The 21,318-nt window shown below is 38.2% G+C and overlaps 1 protein-coding gene across 1 annotated transcript; it reads right to left on the reverse strand.

Annotated features, from left to right (window-relative positions):
- Nucleotides 1-19,693: 19,693 nt before the first annotated feature.
- On the reverse strand, nucleotides 19,694-20,927 carry LOC138869596 (uncharacterized). The gene is made up of 2 exons (XM_070147226.1): nucleotides 19,765-20,927; nucleotides 19,694-19,697 (listed from the first exon to the last, which is right to left on the reverse strand). Exons 1-2 carry the CDS (start codon nucleotides 20,925-20,927, stop codon nucleotides 19,694-19,696), a joined length of 1,167 nt encoding a protein of 388 aa, XP_070003327.1.
- Nucleotides 20,928-21,318: the final 391 nt, after the last annotated feature.

The following is a 21,318-nucleotide window of genomic DNA, read 5'->3' on the forward strand; positions in this document are numbered from 1 at the left end:
GTGGATATATAAATTCACAATCAAGAAGCTAGTGATTTCTTTTAAATCATTAATTAGAATTTCCATAAGGTATAATAGTAACCTTGTCTTCAATTCAATTCTTGCATTCGATCGAGCTTCTTTGAAATTACATCCTTGCATCTCATTTAACTCAGGTTGCCCTACTCGTCAGTGGCGTAGCTGTATGGGTCAGAATCTGACTAAGGGAACCTGACACGAGGATAAGTTACTAAGGGGTGATTAGCCCGAGGTCGTACACAAGATTAAAGGAACTTACTGGCGAGCTGTTAATCAGGGCCGAGGTCGAATGTTCAAGTCTGCAAATAACGACTAGTTCTGTAATAAGATATTTAGGAGAATATTCCATTGGATATTCTCTGTACCTGTACTTTAGGCCAGGTTGGAGGCATGTCTCGTATAAATAGAAAGGTAGAAAGAATAAAAAGGCATGTAATATTCTATATGATAAAAACTCTCTTGAAAAGTTGACTCTCAAGACAAATACAAACATTACCTTTCCAAAGAGAATCGATTTGGTGTTTATTCCACACTTCTGGCATCAAATCCAAGAAAGCCTCTTATATTCTCTTATATTCTTGTCTTACATCATTGTCAGAAGGTGGAATCATCCACCTCATTCAATATTGAGTGAATCATTCTCTCTATTTTAATAGCAGCATCATTTAATATACATTGTATTAAATCGGTTTTAATGAACTCCCACATTATTCGTACAAACATTCTTCAGATCTAGGAATTAACGCACATCCTTCACCGAGAAATTATACTATGTATATAAGTTAAATATTATTTTATATGATTATATATTACATTGTGAACACCCTTAATACCATTGAGTGAAGCAGTCCAGCGGTTTAGAGTGTTCAAAGTGACGTATTATTCATGGTTATAAAGTTTTGCCTATTTTGTTTGCCAAAACTAAACGGAAATCATCGTGCATGGTCAATTTAATTCTTTTTCAATCTAAAAAATTTTCTAATAAAATAACTCTTAAAACTTAAAATTTATGTAGAAATAAACAACTAATCTTAAAAGTAATTTCTTAACTAAATTTTATAATTTAAAAGTCAAGCTCTACAAAAAATAATTCAACAAAATCACTCTACAAATTACAAATCCTATCGACTCTCTCTTTCTTTTGGATTTATGCTTACTTTTATTAGTAGAATTTCTAATGTTGTTTTTTTGTTATTTTAATTTTGATTTATAAAATTATAGTTCTATTAATTTTTTTTATTAATTGCTTGGCTAAATATTGCGTAGTTTGAATTAAAAAATTTGATATACCATTTATCGACAAAAAAAATTATTTACTTGTTTAAAGTTTGATGGTCCTTGACAGCATTCCTGGCTACGCTACTTCTGCTCATTGTAAATAGAATAAAGTATGCAATATTTACTAATTAGGAGTATAGTTTTATTGAAAATTTAATATACCACTAGCTTTTAAGCACGATGAATAATCACAGAAATTTTTAAAAAGAATGTCTTGTGGATTTCGTATTTCTTAGTAAATCTCTAAAGAGATTAGAACTCTATTTCAAATAGGAAACATTACACTGAAAAAAAAAAGGAATAAAATATATATAAGGGGGAAGAAGTGCTGGCTTTGGGATTTTGTCTCTATTCTCTAGACAACCTTTCGTGCACTTCCTGGACTTCTCCTCTTCTACTTCCCCCCTCCCCAACCCCACACGCCACTCATTGGGCCCCACTTCATTTCTCGTCGAATAAATATTTAACTTTCGCTTTCGTACGTCATATTCCAAAGCAAAAATACTGTTCTACGTTTTCCTCCGCCAACTTAGATATTTTCTGTAGTCTTCGCTTTCGCTTTTTCCCGCCACAACCACCAAAGAATATTCCCCTCCATTTTAAGTTTATAACTTATGTGATGTAATATTTGTTAGACAAGATTTTAAGACCGTAATTTTAATATTAAATTTCTTATAATATTTGTGTAACTATCAGTTCAAATTTATAATCTTAAAAATTGTATAATATTTTTATGGTTTTAACATCTTCTCATTAAGGGTGAAACAAAAATTTTAAATTTAAAAGGTTTCATATTCTATTTAAAATTAACTAATAAGAAAATAGTGTCATATAAACTGAAACAAAAATAGCACATTTCATCTTATATGATAAGAATAATAAGATTTAACTCAACACAAAATTTAGGATATTTAATTTACTTGTATGTTATAATGTATTGTAAACGAAACTATTAAAGTTGCGTAGATAAAGTTAATTCAATAAATAAGTATCACATTAAAAGTTGATTTTAAATAGAAAAATTCACTTTTGCTCAGAATTGAAACGGTTATATACATAGTGTTGTTGCTGGAATGATGTTAAACATTCAGTACGTTAAATAGAGAAAGTGTCATACAAATTGAATTTTATTTGACTAGTGTGATTAATTACATATTCTTTTTATTTAAGACATGGCAATTTACTCAAGTTTTTAACCCTTTTGTCCTAGAAGAATAGCGAGATTCGAACTCGATATATCTAATTCTCATATGAATTTAGCAATTGATTCTTTTATCTTAAATAAATTTTAATAGTTTAAACAACATAAAAATACGACTCTTCTCACACACACACACACACATATATATATATATATATATGTATGTATATATATTTATAGTTAAATTTTATATATTTATAGTTAAATTTTTAATACTTGAAAATTTTGCTTAAAGTTATTTGACTACCAAAACAATAATAGTAGATTGTTGTTAGGACAGACGGAGTATAATTTTAAACAAAACTTCAAGAGTTTACTTTTTCTTTGAAGAATTTTTTTTTTTGTTTAAGCTTTAGTAGGCCAACGTTGAACCACGGTTGGATCCTTCTCCTTTCCCATTAATTGGCGAGACCCTTTCAACATGGGCAAAAGTCATTTTTTATTAGAATCTCATTTTTCTTGGCTACTTAAAAATCATGGCTATTATATCTGCTAGACGTGAAGAAGGCCTTCTTGCATGGAAACTCACGCGAGGAGGTGTATGTATAAAAGTTAATAAGGGGTCATTTGGTTGCTGAAATAGGAATACTAGAATTTAGAATTGTACTTATTCCACGTTTAGTTACAGGTATTAGTCAATATCAATATAAATTTTAAAAGAAAATAATGACATTAGAAATGCCATATAAAATGTGGGATAACTAATCACATAGAATATAGTTGTTTACCTCACCAAATGACCCCTAAGGTAAAGGAATGGAGTACTTTTTATAGATGGAAGTATGTTTTATCATTTGTCATTTCCTCTCTTATGTAGTTTTGAAGGGGCGCAACTGGTACAGCCATGTTACTATTCAATAACAGTCAATTTAAGATTAATTTGTCCCTTCAGGGACCTTGGATAAAAAGATCTATTTAAGATTTGCCTATGTATGATTTATCCCTATATATATGTAGATAATGGTGGCCCTAAGCAGCGATAATGGAACCAAACGACAATAAGATATGATAAACTATCTAAGGCCCGTTTGTTTTTTTAGCATTTAAGACGCTCAATTAGACATATACTTTAGTTTTATGATATTGTTTCTAAATATGAATTATGTATAATTAAGATTATTTATTTTCTTTGCATCTGGATGTATAAAATATAATTTATCAAAAATAAAAAATAACTATAAAGTTTAAATAAAATAATAATCAAATAAAAACAGTAATTTACATGGTGATATAGAAGTTGTTTGTTTAATTACACACATTTTAAAAGTTAAAAGCGTCGAGATTGTTTGACCAAAAAGTGTTGAGTTTTTTGTTAAACTAATTAAATAAGAAGACTTTAGGTAAATCTTAACCAACGATAATTTACTCTAGATCTAAGATAGAAGATGAGAGTAAGCAAGCATAGCACACATAAAATTTAACTATAACAATGATTGAATCCCATCATATAAGAAGAGGATGGTAATTTTCATAATGTCAAACAACAATTAAGAAGACGTAAATGAGAAGCGTCACCAATCTTTAGCAAGGTAGAGCCCCATACATTTGATATGATTAGACTAACATCATATATTGAAGATCTGAGCTTCCTTGCTTCTTTCTTCTTCGTGGTGGAGAGAGATATAAAGATTTCTCTTCCATTCAGGAAACATGTATGTGTCTGGATTTTCTCCACCCCCCCCCCCTTTTTCTTCATCTCACTTAGTTTATATACTAGGTCTTCTCCCTTACCCAGTGGTCATTAACCATAGTACTTAAGCCATTTGACTATATTACGGGCCGACCCCTTGAAATGCTGTACTATCCATTTAGCCTCTTAGGCGTTCTAAATACATGACCTCGACCGTGGCCGAGGTGCGTGTCGTTACAACGTGGTGTGGATACGACAGTACCAAGTAACTTTTTCCCGTCTTGGGCGAAATCAATTTTGACTTGTATATTCGAGCGAGGTCGAACTCAGACTTCCATTTGACGATGGCCGGGGGCCGTAGGGGTGTAAATTCGAGCAAGGTCAAAATTGTAACCCGTTGTGAGTTCGAGCGAAGTCGAACTTTCCTTTCACTTGGCGATGGCCAATGGCCATGAGGGTGTAAATTCTAGCGAGGTCGAAATTGTAACCAGTTGTGAGTTTGAGCGAAGTCGAACTTTTCTTTCACTTGGCGATGGCCGATGGCCGTGAGGGTGTAAATTCGAGCGAGGTCAAAATTGTAATCCGTTGTGAGTTCGAGCGAAGTCGAACTTTCCTTTCACTTGGCGATGGCCGATGGCCGTGAGGGTGTAAATTCGAGTGAGGTCGAAATTGTAACCCATTGTGAGTTCGAGCGAAGTCGAACTTTCCTTTCACTTGGCGATGTGCGGGCTTGGTGGGATGGTGAGATTTGCCTGTTGCATTACTTTTGTTGGAGAACATTACTCGTTGTTGCATTGTTTATGCGTGCGTCGGGGTGAGTCCCGATTTGTTTAATTTTGCTTTCATTGGAAAGTATTGCGCGTTGGGGTGAGTCCTGATTTGTTTAATTTTACTTTCATTGGAGAGTATTGTGGGTGGGGGTGAGTCCCACTCTATATAGTCCCTTCTTTGGGGGGATGGGCGATGAATTTTGTCGCTTGTGCTTCTGACACCCTGGGACTTGATTAATTTTGATCGAAGTTCGGGCGTGATTCATAATATCTAGTCTGCTGAATCGGCATAGGATTTCCATGGCGAGCAGCCATGCAAGCTTTTTGTGCTCACATTCTGCCTGTGTTGGAGAGAATGTTCCATGGACTCACCACCCAGTCTCAGGTCATAGAGATTTTCTTAATGATGTCGACTTGTTCTGAGTGGTTGGTCTATTACTTGTACTATGGTACGGTGTGGAGGGTCTTGCTCGACCGTTGCCTGCGGGATGGTATGGTGCGGAACGTTGTCCTGATGTGTTCGGTGGTGTTTGTTCCTTGTTCGCGCACCTATGAGAATGCTCGTGTTCCTATCCTGATCCAAAAAAGAAAAATGACAAGTTAAGCCTAAACAAAATTGCCTGTTACCTTGACCTGACAAGTCGGTGAAGGGAGAAGGGTGCTGCAGGATGACTCGTTTTATCCCGTACTCGAATGGCGGTTTCAAAATTGGTAGCCTCGTGTTTGGCTTCGCCATTAGTCGCATCTAGGCTTCTTATGGGTTGAACATACTTTGCCCGTTGGGATATCGAGCTCGGGTCCCGGTCCAATCCCGTCCGATGTGTGCAAAAATAAGGGAAACATAAGTGATACTTTGTACATAAATTACCCATTGTGCATACGGGTACAAAAATAAGGAAGGGTAAGCTGGTTATTTCAAAGAATCATATAGTAAGCTATCGCCCTTTCTTAAGAGGTGGAAGTATAGATCGATATATAACGTTAATATAGCGAATAGGATTGCGGACGTGCTAAGTGCGTAGTGGCCGTAATCCCGCATTGAGTACTCGTACGACGTACCAAACCCATCGCTACAACGAGACGTGGATTTTGTATAGATATCATACTTTCGATTTCATGCAAAGATCTGATCCTGATTGGGTTATTTCAAAAGCTTGTCTACCACTTTTTTGAGTTGGTGTTCATACTGAGATGGTGAGGCTATGATAATCGGGAAGTGATACTTTGGGCGACTTTAGATCTAGAGGAAACTAAAATTTTGGCTAAGAAATCCCACAGACGGCGCCAAATTGTTTGACCAAAAAGTGTTGAACTTTTTATTAAACTAATTAAATAAGAAGACTTTAGGTAAATCTTAACCAACGATAATTTACTCTAGATTTAAGACTAAAGATGAGAGTAAGCAAACAAATCACACATAAGATTTAATTATAACAGTGATTGAATCCCAACATATAAGAAGAGGATGGTAATTTTCATAATGTCAAACAATAATTAAGAAGACGTAAATGAGAAAAGTCACCAATCTTTAGCAAGGTAGAGCCCCATATATTTGATATGATTAGATTAACAGTATATATTGAAGATCTGAGCTTCCTTGCTTCTTTCTTCTTCGTGGTGGAGAGAGAGATAAAGATTTCTCTTCCATTCAGGAAACATGTCTGTGTCTGGATTTTCTCCACTCCCTCTTCTTCTTCTTCTTCTTCTTCTTCTTCTTCTTCTTCTTCTCACTTAGTTTATATACTAGGTCTTCTTCCTTACCCAACGGTCATTAACCATAGTACTTAAGTTATTTGACTATATTACGAGTCGACTACTTGAAATGCCGTACTATCCATTTAGCCTCTCAGGCGTTCTAAATACATGACCTCGGTCGTGGCGAGGTGCGTATCGTTACAACGTGTGTGAGCACCTAATCTTTGCCCTACATGGAAATTACTCCTAAAATATAATTTTAGTAAATAAATAGCCTAGCCACACAAAAAATAGAATTTAAATTAAAATTTGAGTTAGAATGACTAATATTGCAAAAATTAAAGAAAGGAAAAGAGGTTAGTCTTTATTGAAACTAGGCTAAGAGCAAAATTGTTTAAAGTGGCCCACTTGTCAACTGGGCACAATCTTCTTTCACCTACCCAAACCCAATACCCTTAAACCCACACAAAAACCTAATTTCGTTAAGTTAAGAGAAAAGAGCTCATCCTATCTTCACTAATGGGAGGAAGACAAACCCCCCCTTCCCCTTGTTTGGAAACCCGAGGAGTGGCACTCATTCCTGGATCCTTCAACAGACAACAACTCCTCCAATCCCCTTCTCAAAAATATCAAACGCACACACTTACAAAAATGCACAAAAAGAGAGTGAAGAGAAAAGAAGGGAAGGCAGTGAATTGGAAAAACCAGAAGCCATCATCTTCTTCTCCTCAAGCATAAAATTCATCCAAAAAAGCTCCCTTAATCTCATACAAAAAATGAGCTGCCCACCCTAAGCTAAGATTGAAGCTTCAGCCGTAATCTTGAAGGAGAAGGATCAACCACCCTATCTTCCTGACCCAGAAACAGAGCCCCAAACCCATCACCTCTTTAGTTGTGTAACTCCATCTCCGGCCTTTCCACAAACAGAAATGAATTCCTTCATTCTCAAAATCTTGGCTGATTGGAAAATAATCGAGGAAATTTTCAGTGAGTATAAGGTCTTGGCTACTTAGATTTGGTAGCGACACCGTCCGTTCCGAGGTTAGAGGTCGCCGACAAACTTTTCGGTCCAAAATCCCTGTTCGTAGGTGATTAGGAAGGCAACTAGCAGAGTTTCTTTGACAAAAATTATTTGAGGATTTGGTAGCGACGCCGTCCGTTTCGAGGTCAGAGGTCGCCGACGAACTTTTCGGTTCAAAATCTATGTTCATAGCTTAATAATTAGGAAGGCAACTAGCAGGGTTTCTTTGGCAAAAATTATTTGAGGTCCATTTCTTATTCATCTCTTCTTCAATTATGTTTGCTCTTATAATTGTTTTTGATGAATTGAATCCATCTGATGCATATGCGTTTGAGATTATACATATATTTGTTTGGATGGTGTTCTTAATGTTTCCAGCTCTTGTTAGTTTAAGGACTATGGATTCTTGTGATTGTTGAATTATTAGTCTATTACTAATCTTTTTATTTTACGCTTTTCTATTTTTTATATGGTTTATTATTTGACTTGGACATTTTGTGACTCTAATAACTGTCAGAAGGATATATCATCATCCATAGGTAAAGAAAATTAGCATTTTCATTGTTTTGAATATGGGATGGACATCAAAAATGGAAAATTGAACTTATCATGTTAATTATTTCACTTTATTTGTTTAGATCGCTAGTAGCATGCTTAGACCGTCAACACTCAGGTAGGCAATCTTTAGGATTGTCGACGTTTGTGTAATATAGTTACTGGCTCCAAAATTAAGACCAACGTATGCGTTAGCGCAACGTTGGGCGAAACAATCTTAATAATAATAAAATGTTATTAATTGTGTACACGTTCGCGTGATACAAGTACAACTTAAAAATGAATATTCGTAGAAAATGTTTTAGGCATGACTTAATCTATTATCGTGATTATGTACACGTTCGTGTGACATAATTACGATTCTCAAAATAAATCAAGGTACGCGTTCGCGCTTTGACCAAGTTTTCTTAAATATTAAGTGTTGTGAATTGTGTACACGTACGCGTAACATGATTTTTGATGCGCCAAACCAAAAGATTACACGTACGCGTGACTCGTTTCAAGATAATTCTATAAATTACGAATAATCAAGTAATTAAAAGCAGTAAAAAGGGTAAATATACATAGGTTCTTAAAACAAATAATTGAACAATTTAATTATGCCAAGTGTGATTAAAGCGGCCGTGCTAAAACCACGGAACTCGGGAGTGCCTAACACCTTCTTCCGAGTTAATAGAATTTCTTACTCGGTCTTCTAATTTTCGCAGACTTTAACGGAGTCAAAATTTCCTCGATTTGGGATTTTAAAATAAATGGTGACTCGAAATACCGTAAATAGATAATTTTGAGTGGTGACTCTTAAATAAATAAATAATCCCATTTCGATTAATGTCACTTAAATTGAAAAAACTCCCTACCCCCCTATCGGGAAAAAGGAGGTGTGACAGCTCTGACGACTATGCTAGGGACACGAACCTAGAACCTCTGGTTCAGGGTTCAGAATTCGAGTTTGTTAATATTATTTATACTTGGCTTCCTTGATTGTTGATATTACTGTGTTTATGGGCCTAATGTGCTAAGTGATGCTTGTTTACCGCTTTGATATTATTTGAACTGTATTAAACTATCTTCTTACACCTCTCTTCTGAGTCTTCTAAAAATATGGTGCACACGTACGCGTGGCCCACTTTTATGTTAGAAGTCATATCAAATAGAACGAGGCTAGTCAGCAACTAGGCCGGACAGACTTTCGTGCTCTCGGTACATTGGCCCAACCTCGGCTCGAGTTGTCCGCTTGAGTAAGCCATTTCTAGAACATACCCCCAGTTTAAACCTAGAATAACATAGCCTCATGCCAGATCCCTAGTAGGAACGTTTGTTTGCATCACGTGCATTTGCCTTTGGGGACTCAACACAGGGGTTGGGTTCGTCTAGGACATGTGTACCCGAAATGAAAGACCATCCTGATGCATCTTACGTGCTATTTGTAAATTTATTTGCTTCGGCTTGCATGTTGATCGGCTATGGAAATAGAATTAAGAGAAAACCAAGAGTGAGGTAAGAGAGAAATTAGCCGAATTCTGAAAATCCCGATACTTGAAAAATATCCTGAAGCTCTGCCGAAAATTTTCAAAAAAGAAAAAAAAAAGAAAAATGATGAAAATTAAAAAAAAAAAGTCATTTAAAAAATGGGTCAATAACATGTTTTCTCGATTATGCCAAAATTGACCTAATTATGCGGGTCTGATTTTCACCGGGTGTGAGATACGTAGGCAAACCTCATCGGTTCCGGCCCCAAATTTCTAAAATCCAAAAAAAAAATTCCTTTAATTCTCTTTAGAAGTCTTTCCTTAGAAAATTCAAATAAAAAAAGGATTTTTAAACACAAAAAATATTTTCCTTCTTTTCAAAGTCTTTCATATGTAAAAAAAATAAAAATACAGAAATAATCAATCAAAAATCAAAATACAAAATACGGATTTTCTTCATTTCGAAGTATTTTTTCCAAAAATTCAAAAAAAAATTAGAAACAAAAATCCAAAAATATTTTTTTCTTCTTTAGAAGTCTTTCTTTTGTAAATGTCATAAAAATTGAGAATTAAAAGTCCAAAAATATTTTCGCTTTTCTTTAAAAGCACTTTCGTAAATTAAAAAAGAAAAAAAAGAGAAACTAAGAAATCCGAAATATTGTCTTAAAAGTCCTTCTTTCCAAAATCTACAAATCAAATCAAAATCTCCCCCAAAAAAACTACCTTTTTAAGAAGTCTTTTTCCCAAAATTAAAAAAAAACAATCCAAAAATAAAATATATTTTCTCTCATTTTTAGAAGTCTTTCTTTCAAAACTTTTGAAAAAAAATAAAACTTAAAACTAAAATTCCAAAAATATTTTCTTTCTTCTTCCAAAGCCTTTCTTTCGAAAATTTCAAATATATATATATATATTCTTTTTCTAAACGCTTTCATTGTTTGAGTGTTATAAAAAAAATAGAGAGTTAGTTTATTTACTCCATTCCTGACTTTCCTGAACTACATAATGATCTGATTCATGTGGCGTCATGATACGTAGGCAATCCCCATCGGATTCGATCATAGCCATAAAATTAATTGAGTGAAAAATAAACTGAAAAAAAAAGAAAGAAAATTGAGTGAGAAAGAAAGAAAAGAGTGAAAAAATAGCAACAAAAAATAAAAAAGTGGTAAAACAAAAAGAAAAAAAAGAGTGAAAAAAGTAATAAAAAGAGCGACAAAAAAATAAATAAAAGAGTGACAAAAACAAAAAGAGAAAAAAAGAGCGTCAAAAAACAAAAGAGCGACAAAAACAAAATGAGAAAATCAAGAGTGAGTAAAGAGAGGCAGAAATGAAAGAAAAGAGGTGCAGAGTGAAAAAGGGTTAGTTAAGGCCGGGATAAAATATGCAACCGTTCAAAAACATGATAAAAGCGTTTAACTATTACGTACATTGCATCTCAACGTGTGATTTCCTATATATTAAATGTCTCAAAACTAACAAGGTCGTGGTGTGTGCAAATTAGCCATGTTTTATTCAGGCGGTTGGTTTGTTGGTATGCAGTGATGAACGTGCAACCTTACGCGCAGCCACAACATTATACACAAAATCGAGCTCCACCTCCCAGAAATTCCATCCTTACCAAGCTCCATATAATCTCCAATCAAATGTCCCCTGATCGGGGCCAACCCTATACCACTATAGAGTGTCAAGAGCGGTCGATGCAGCTTTTACCCGAAAGGTCGGGATCGAATCCACAGAGAGCTAAGATATGTTTGGAGTTGAGTTTCTATCTAATCTAGCAGTGTGCGATGTTGTTAATTGCACTTCCAATCATTCTTTGTTTGTTTGCTATTCTACTTTAATACTAATGATGCAGGAAAATAAACTAAGTATGATCTTTTTATAGGGATTTTCTTAAATTGATAAAAAGGCACTAGGGAAGTGACTATTACCTAGGAGAGTATCTAATGAGATCTAAAACTTAGGGCATACTTGTTATAACTGGGATCATGATATAGCCATTGCACATAACTACTCACTCTATACCTCTCGGTAGTTTGAGTGCCTTTGTCCTAATTGACTTTCTCAAGCTCAATTGGGTGTGCAAACAATGCAATGTTTGCAACCAAATCAATGTTTGAGTGACTTTGTCCTAATTGTCTCTTTCTCAAGAAGAGCCTAAGTCAAAAAGGCACAAATCAATGTTTGCAACCACCAATTCAACATTTAAAGCATAAATCAAGCCAAATATCATTCACCCATAAACATTTAAACACTAAAATTGAAGACCCATTAAATACCCATACTAGGGTTGAGACACAACCCTATCTAATGGGTTTAGCTACTCATAATCAAAGAAGAAACTAAAGATTTAGATGAAATATAACCCATAAAAAGTAATTACAAGAGAAGAATCTAAGATTAATGGTTAACAAAGCCCTAAAATTACTCAAAAAGGCTAAAATGGCGGTTCACGTGCTCTCTAAACAACAGATGACCTAAAAATCTGAAAAAGAACTATTTATACACAGCTAAATTTTCTTGGACAAAATTTTCCATACAGAGGTACCTCTGACATCGGAAAATGGACCACTGCAGCGCTATGACTACCGCGACCGTGCAAAAACCACCGCGGACCGCGGTCTTCAACTTTTAGCTCTACTTCTGGCTCTCTGAACTTTGACTTCCACTGAGGGTGATAAAATGACTACTGCCGTGCTAAAGCTACCGCTGCCACGCAATTTCACCGCGGGCAGCGGTGACTTCTTAGGCCCAAAATGCAGCTCTCTGAACTTTGCCACCGCTGAGGGCGTAAACAAGACCGCCTCAGCGGTGGACCCTCCACGTCCGCTCTTGATTCTTCGTTGTCAGCGCTCCTTTGACTCAGCTTTTGAACTTGTGCAGGTTTCACTCTTTTATGAGCTGGTTTTGACTTTCTTGTCTCTTTTTGACCAAACACTGCAAACAAGCACATTAAGTTAGCTTTCGGGAATACTTGTACATATTTTTAATCCAAAACTCAAGCAAAAATGAGCATAAAATAGGCTAGAATCCCTAGGTATCAACTCCCCCAAACTTAAGCTTTTGCTTGTCTCAAGCAAACCAAGTAATTTCCACCTCCTTAAGATAAAATAAAGGAAAATTCAACTGTTCTAAAGTAACCTTATCAAGAATCAATTGGGACTAACAATTACCCTCAACTCAAATGCATCATTAACAACATTCAACCTTTTTAGCACCATGACTTTAGTGCGACACAAAAGCCTCAAGAGTTGACTCAACTCATCAAAGAAACTCTTTCTATCACACTGGTCATTGGGGAACCCAAACTCATACTCCTCAGCTCTCTATAAGCAAACCTCCTTTTTAGATTGTAGCACTCAGAACGAGGATTGTGGAAAACACACTCATATCTATTAAAGGAAGGTTACAAGTCCGGCTATAAGTACCTTAAGATTGCCCCTCATATGAGTCACCACTAATGTAAGCTCACTCAACTCAAGATCATATAGGACTTTTGCGGGAATGCAATGAAGGCTTTTGGTTCAGGGTAGGAAATATTGATATATGAAGGTTCATCTTTCCTTAAACACTTCATTTGCTTCATTTTAGCTCACATTTTCTTGACTCTTTGAGTCATTTACTTCTTTCTTAGGGGCTAGAGAGATACATTGTCACTCTTTCTTATTCATTTCAATTATTTTTCTCCTTTCCATTCTTTCCAAGCCTTTCATCTTTGCTTTTATTGAATTCCTTCATTTCTTCCACATTGTTCACTTTCTTTTTGACTTTTTGGCTTTTCTTTCTTTTTCTTTTGGACTTTGTTTTTCTTTATTTTGTACCTTTTATCACTTTTGCATTCCTCGTCTCTCCCCCCCAAACTTATGCTTTTGCTTTGTGCTAAGGAAAGATCAGGTGCCAAGAGAGGATCATTTTAGAATGGATAAAGGCTTGTATCATGGTTATTGAAAGAATAAGTTCTATGGCTCAACGGGGTTGACTAGGGATATCATTCTTGGTAGATTGTGGATGTTTTCAAGCTTCAATTTGGATCAAGGAGAGCCTATAATCACTTCTCAAGTTGAGCTACACTTAGGATTTTGCCTAGACAAACACTCAGGGCAAGTTCTAGACTTATTGACACGGGACTTGGACTTGCAAATCAATACCTCACTACACAAGCTATAGGATTGCTAAAGAGACAGAGTCGAGGGCCCACAACAACCTTAGCTAAGAATTGAGCAACACAAATGGTTCCGAGAAACCACTCGATGATTGTTTAGTCAACACAAGAGTCTCAAAGCCATAACTATTACCATCCTATATACACCAATTTGTTTTTAACCATAAGGTCAAAGGTAAATGTGATAGGCCTAAGTGAAGCTTTACCTGAGGCACTATTTCTCACTAGCTACTATCTACTCAAAAATGAAAAGAAAACAGACTCAAACCCTTAAGAAGGTTGTCATGTCATCCATCATCGAGAAGAGCCACCCGGTTCACACTCCACATTTGGAAAGAATCGTGGCATTAAGAAAACTAAAGGCTTATTGAACACAAAAACTTGTAAAATAAGAAGCTACGAACCGAAAAAGAAGCTATACTATTAGGAAAATTGCAGAATAAGTTATGAAGTAAAATGCGGAAAGTAAACTAAATATGTAGCTGAAGTGGGCACTGACTGGGCTGCCACTGAACTAGATAGCACAGACAGCTTAGAAGTTGTTGCCTGCATCAAGTTGTTGATGCTGAAGAGTGTTTGGTTCAACCTGTAAGCATTCAACAGGTATGCTGAGGAGGATGGCATGGAAGTAGATGGTACTGAGGCAGGATCCGTTATGGCAGTGGGAGGCTGTGAAGTAGTGACTACCACTATTGGCTCTTCAGACTGGCCAGTAGAAGTAGTAGCTTTGCCCTTGGATCCCTTGGATTTGGGGTTGCCTAGACCCTAAAGGCTGTACCAGGAGAATGGTTTCTTGGGCTTTACCATGATATAAAAATCTCTTTTCTCCACCTCCTGATCCTCAAAGTACATGGTGAGGAAGTTCGGGAAGGGGTAAGATCTATCACCCTCATTGACCACTCTGGTGATCACCCTAGACATAATATTCCCGACATTGATCGGGAACCCCGCCATGATAGTTGCCACTACAATCGCCTGGGAAACCGGGTTGTCACTTTCGTGAGTAGTGGGGTCTAGTCTGTTGCACACAAAGGTCTCCCAACCCTTTGCCTCAAAGTTCAGGGTGTTCCTCAAGATAAGAACCCATATTGTTAACCATGCTGGAGTAGTATCCGGGAGGGCCAGAAGTGATGCCAACCACGGGCGAGTTGCCTCATCCATCGCCACCTTCTCTAAATACAGTGACTCATCTTTATCATTGAATCCCAGGTAATCATTGATCGTCTTCCCATCAAACTTAACCTTTAAGTTCCGCACTTAGTCACTTTTGTACCCTTTTTTATGTGGGAGGCATTGGCGTAGAACTCCTTGACTAGGTGCTTATTAGCATCCGTCACCGCTAGTGAAGTACTCACATTCCACTCTTTCACTGAAGTGTTGCTTCACATTGGGGTTGTGGGGCAGAAGATCCCGCTCTATGAACTAACACTCATTTATGAGTGATTTTTGAGGCCACCACTCCCTGAACATGTGATATGCCAACTCACTGACAAATCTTTATTGCCAAACCTTTGGGTTTCTTGTCCTTTCTACACCTCCGGTCTGGGTATCACCCCCTCTGCCATCATCCGGTACCTCAGCATCTACATCCTGTCCAAGTGACAAAGCTGTAGGTGAGATGAAGCTGAGCCATCACTACTCTCTGCTGAGCCATCAGACGACCCAGAAAAAACATGAATAGAAACTTGAGCAGTAGGAGAGGTTGGAGGTGTAGGCTCGTCTCTGAATCTCAGTATCCTCGGGAAGTCTGGTACATGCGTGGGGATAGAGCTACTCTTTGAGGCCTCCCGGGAGGGAAGGTACTTACTCCCCTCGGAGTAGGATGCAGCTCTGTTTGAAGCTTTGATATTTTTCCTCATTTGCGCAATTGATTGTCGTACTGCTGGGGTTAACTTTATTTGTCCTCGTCCCCTACCCCGGGAGGACTCTACTTTCCTTTTTTGTTTCTTACCTCCACTCTAGATTTAACCATTGTCTGCAAACACATTTAGTAGAAGATTGTTAGTATTGGTGCAAGAAGAAGCAGTGAAGAAAAACCGAAGAACAATTGATAGTACTTGAAAACAATTGCAGACCGCTGAAAGCGAAAAAAGGAGCGGGGCAGTGAAATGAGCACCACTGACCGCGGAAAATGCACCGCTGACTGCGGAGGTGTGGGGATCCGACTACCCACCCTTTGATAATACTGTACCGCTAAGCGTGGAAAATTGGGTGCGACCGTGAAAGTGCACCTCTGTCCGTGGAAAATCGACCACGGCCGCGGACCCATGTTATACTTCTCTTAACTTAAGCACCGCTGATCGCGGAAAATCAACCACGGCCGCGGAAGTCAAATCGGGCTCAACAAACCTAGAGTTTTAAATTGTTCATGTGTTTAGGAATGTCATCTACATTGTTAACCCAAACTAGCTATTAATTAATCCATCCTAACTATTTAAGCCTAATTTAGTTAATACTAAGGAACCCTAAGTTAAAAAAAAAAGAGAAGAAGTAAAAACTATCAATTAAAAGAAAAACAAATACAAAATTAAAGACTAAGGAATGAGTGAAATTACCAGATGTGAGATGAGTGGTGAAAAATGAACTTTGAATGTGTTTGTGCAGATTAGGGCTGGCGTGAACAGTGATACTTGTGCTTTGAGAGAGAAAAGATCGAAAAATGTAAAAGGGTTCCTGAGGTCCTATTTATAGAAAACACCCAGGGGTCCACACAATTCACCTGGCGCGGCCGCGGTAAATCACTACGGTCCGCGCTTATGAAGAACAGAGGACTTGCGTGATGTAAACTACCGTTGAGAGCGATAAATGATACACTGCCGCGGTTAGGCACCGCTGACCGCGAAGAATGCACCGCGGACGCGGTGTGAACTTCAGAGAAGCCCCATTTTTGACTTTTTAGCACCGCTGACCGCCATCAAATCCCGCCTCCGGGGTATGGCCACTGCTGACAGTGGAAAAAAGAGTGTTGTCAGTGGTCCAACTTTAGAGTATTGAGACATTTTTTCAGCTTAGTCCTGCACTGCATCAAATATTCCTACACACATCTCACAACTAGTTAGTTCACAATAAATCTTATACTAAGAAGAAAATCAAAAAGAAGAAAAACACATGGGTTGCCTCCCAAGAAGCGCCTGATTTAACGTCGCGACACGATGCAGGTTACCATCAATCATTTGAGATGGATCGGTGCCACCACGTGGCTGTCATCAAATTTGCCAAGATAATGCTTCACTTTGTGCCCATTAACTTTGAAGATTTCACCATTTTTGTTTTTCAAATCAAGAGCACCAAACGGAGTTACAAGCACCACCTCTAAAGGTCCACTCTATTTTGACTTGATTTCCCAGAAACAGTCATAACCGGGAATTGAATAAGAGAACCAAGTCACCCTCCTTCAATTCCTTGCTACGGCCATATTTGTCATGTAAGCTCATTGAGTTGCTCTACCCGGAGATTGGCTGCAACATCTCATTCAAGATTTAACTTTCTCAAAGCCCACATGGCCTTGTGCTCTAACTCAACCGGTAGATGACAAGCTTTTCCAAACACCAACCGGTACGGAGACATACCAATCGGAGTCTTGTACGCAGTCCTGTAAGCCCAAAAAGCATCATCTAGTTTTTTGGACCAATCAGACCTATTTGCATTGACAGTCTTTGACAATATGCTCTTAATCTCCCTGTTGGAGACCTCAGCTTGCCCACTAGCCTAAGGATGGTAAGGAGTTGAAACCTATGATTGACACCATATCTTGCAAGCAAAGTGTCAAATGCCTTATTGCAGAAATGTCCATCACTGATGATTGCTCTAGGAGTGCCAAACCGAGTAAAGATATTCTTCTTGAGAAAAGCCACCACACTTCGGGCCTTGTTGTTGGGTAAAGCCACAGCCTCAACCCACTTTGAAACATAATCAACGGCCACTAGAATGTACGTGTTACCACACGAACTTACAAAAGGTCCCATGAAGTCAATGCCCACACATCAAATATGTCAACCTCAAGAATAGTGGTGAGAGGAATTTCATCATTATTTGAAATTCCACCTGCTCTTTGACACTCATCATATCTCTTCACAAGCTCACCCGCATCCTTGTACAATGTAGGCTAATAAAATCCACAGCTAAGCACCTTTAAAGCCATTCTCGCCCTACCATGATGGCCACCGTAGGGAGAGGAATGAAAAGTATCAAGAATACTCATTTTCTCCCCTTTCGGAACACATCTTCGGATCACACCATCATTACAAATTTTGAACAAATAAGGCTCATCCCAGTAGTAGCCCAAACTATCCCATTTAAGCTTCTTCCTTTGGTTAGAAGAGAGCTCACACGAAACAATGCTGGTCACAAGAAAGTTGGCAACATCCACAAACCAAGGCATGTTATTCACATATGCAGAGAGGAGTTGCTCATCAGGGAATGAATCATTAATTTCGAGGCCATCACAGGGCCTCCCCTCCTCCTCCTCCAAGCAGGACAAGTGGTCTGCAACTTGGTTTTCACTCCCTTTCTGATCAATAATCTCAAGGTCAAACTCTTGGAGCAATAGAACCCATCTCATCAACCTAGCCTTGGAATCCTTCGTTGTCATCAAGTAGCGGAGTGCTACATAATTAGTATGAACTATCACCTTGGCACCCATGAGATAAGGCCTAAACTTCTCCATTGCAAACAAAATTGCTAGCAACTCTTTTTCCGTCACCGTGTAATTCACTTGAACATCATTCATTGTCTTGCTTGCATAATACACCGGGTGAAACATCTTGTTGAACCTTTGACCCAAGACCGCTCCTGCTGCAACGTCACTTGCATCACATATGAGCTCAAAATGTAAGCTCCAATTAGGTGCGGTAATAATGGGAGTGGTTGTCAATTTGTACTTGAGAAGTTCAAAAGCCTTCATGCATTCATCATTAAACACGAACTTTGCATACTTTTCCAATAATTTGCACAAAGGATTCACTACCTTAGAAAAGTCTTTAATGAATCTTCGGTAGAACCCCATATGCCCAAGAAAACTTCTAACCCCCTTGACTGAAGTAGGAGGAGGAAGCTTTGAAATCACTTCAATTTTCGCCTTGTCCACCTCAATACCATTCTTTGAAATCTTATGGCCGAGGACAATGCCCTCTTCGACCATAAAGTGGCATTTCTCCCAGTTAAGCACTAGATTTGTCTCCTCACATCGGGCCTACAATTTGTCAAAATTCTTCAAACACTGATCAAAAGAGTCACCCACAACACTGAAATCATCCATGAACACTTCCAAGAAATCCTCTACCATGTAGGTAAATATAGCCATCATACACCGCTGAAAGGTAGTCGGTGCATTACACAAACCAAATGGCATCCTAGAAAATGCAAAGGTGCCATACGAACATGTGAAGGTGGTTTTCTCCTGATCTTCTAGAGCAATCAAAATCTGGTTGTAACCTGAGTACCCATCCAAAAAGCAATAGAAGGCACACCCAGCACGTCTATCCAGCATCTGATCAAGAAATGGCAATGGAAAATGATCCTTGCGGATCACTTTATTCAGCTTCCGGTAGTCCATGCACACCCTCCATCCGGTGACAGTCTTGGTGGGAATCAACTCATTTTGCTCATTGGTACCCACAGTCATCCACCCTTCTTCGGCACACATTGCATCGGTGAAGTCCAAGAACTATCTGAGATGGGGTACACAACCCCTGCATCTAACCACTTGATCACCTCCTTTTTGACAACCTCTTGCATAGCCTCGTTCAACCTCCTTTGATGTTCCACGGAGGGCTTGGCATCATCTTCAAGTATTATCTTATGCATGCAAAAGGCGAGGCTTATTCTCCGAATATTAGCTAGAGTCCATCTAATTGCCTTCTTCCTTCTTTGGATCACCTCCAGTGTGGAATCTACCTGCACGTTAGTAAGACACAAAGAAAGAATAACAGGTAAAGTAGAACTAGGGCCTAAGAATTCATACCTGAGGTGTGAAGGCAAAGGCTTCAACTCCAAAACGGGAGGTTCCTCAATTGAGGGCTTTATTGGTGGAGGCTTTCTGTTCTCAAGATCCAGAGAAAGCTTACGTGGCTCATAAGAATAAGAACTCATTTCGTGCAAAGCATTGACACACTCCACCCAACCTTCATCCTTATTGACATCAAGGTTCAACAATACTGATTCTAAAGGATCCTCCACATTGACCATGTCACTAGTATCATCAACTATCACCTCCGTGACAAGATCCACAAAAGAGCAAACTTTAGTACTATTCGGCTGCCTCGTTGATTTGCACACATGAAAGATAACCTTTTCGTCACCTACCCGGAAGATGAATTCCCCTGCTTCCACATCAACCAATGCCTTCCCAGTTGCTAGGAAAGTCCTTCCCAATATTATAGGCACCTCATAGTCGACTTCACAGTCAAGAATCACAAAATCAGCTGGCAAAATAAACTTGTCCACCCGGACAAGAACATCATCAATAATACCAAGCGGTCTCTTCATTGTTCTATCCGCAATTTGCAACCTCATTAAAGTAGGTCTCGGTTGACCAATACCCAAAGTTTTGAACATGAAGTAAGGCATCAAATTGATGCTTGCTCCCAAGTCACACAATGCCTTTGAAAAATTTGCATTCCTTATGGTACATGGAATAGTGAAAGCGCCTGGATCTTCAAGCTTTGGAGCCATCGAGTGCACAATTGTACTTACTTGATGAGTCATTTTGATGGTCTCACAATCCATGAATCTCTTTTTACTCACCAAGTCTTTCATGAACTTGGTATAACCCGACATTTGCTCAAGAGCTTCTACCAAAGGAACATTGATCGACAAGCTTTTCATCATCTCAATAAACTTCTTAAATTGGTTATCATTCTTTTGATTCGCAAGACTTTGAGGGTAAAGTGGAGGAGGCCTTGGCAATGGAGGCTTATCCTTGGGCACTACCATTTCCAGCATGTCTATCACATGTTCCCTAGACGGGTTCATGTCATTTTGAGTCTCCACCTCATTATCATAAATATCAATCCTCACTTCGGCATTCAAATTCTCTTCACTCACTTGCCCATCAACTATAGGGACATCATCATCTTGTACTTCAACCTCATCACTCACAACTTCCTTTTGCTTGGAAGTATTCATTTCACCACCTCAACCGCTTCTAGTGATCACCACCATTACACGCTCGGTATTGTTCCCGCCCTTCAGGTTTACTACCGTATCACTAGGTAGAGCCCCCTTAGGGTGAGTATTCAAAGATTGTGAAATCTAGCCAAGTTGAACCTCTAAGTTTCGAATTGAAGTATTATGGGATACCAACTAAGCATCAGAGTCGGCATTCTTTTTCATTATTTGTTCAAACATCATCTCGATCATTCCTATCTCATTGTTCGACAAGCTAGGACCTTGGGACGGAAATGGAGGCGGGCTGTTTGGTTGTTGATACATCGGAGGTCTTTGAAAGCCTTGCCCCTGATTCCCCTGATTGCCATTATTCCAACCCCATTGGTTGTTGTTTCCTCCCCAATTGTTG

The sequence above is a fragment of the Nicotiana sylvestris genome, chromosome 1, assembly GCF_000393655.2.
Source record: "Nicotiana sylvestris chromosome 1, ASM39365v2, whole genome shotgun sequence".
Taxonomy (NCBI): Eukaryota; Viridiplantae; Streptophyta; class Magnoliopsida; order Solanales; family Solanaceae; genus Nicotiana; species Nicotiana sylvestris.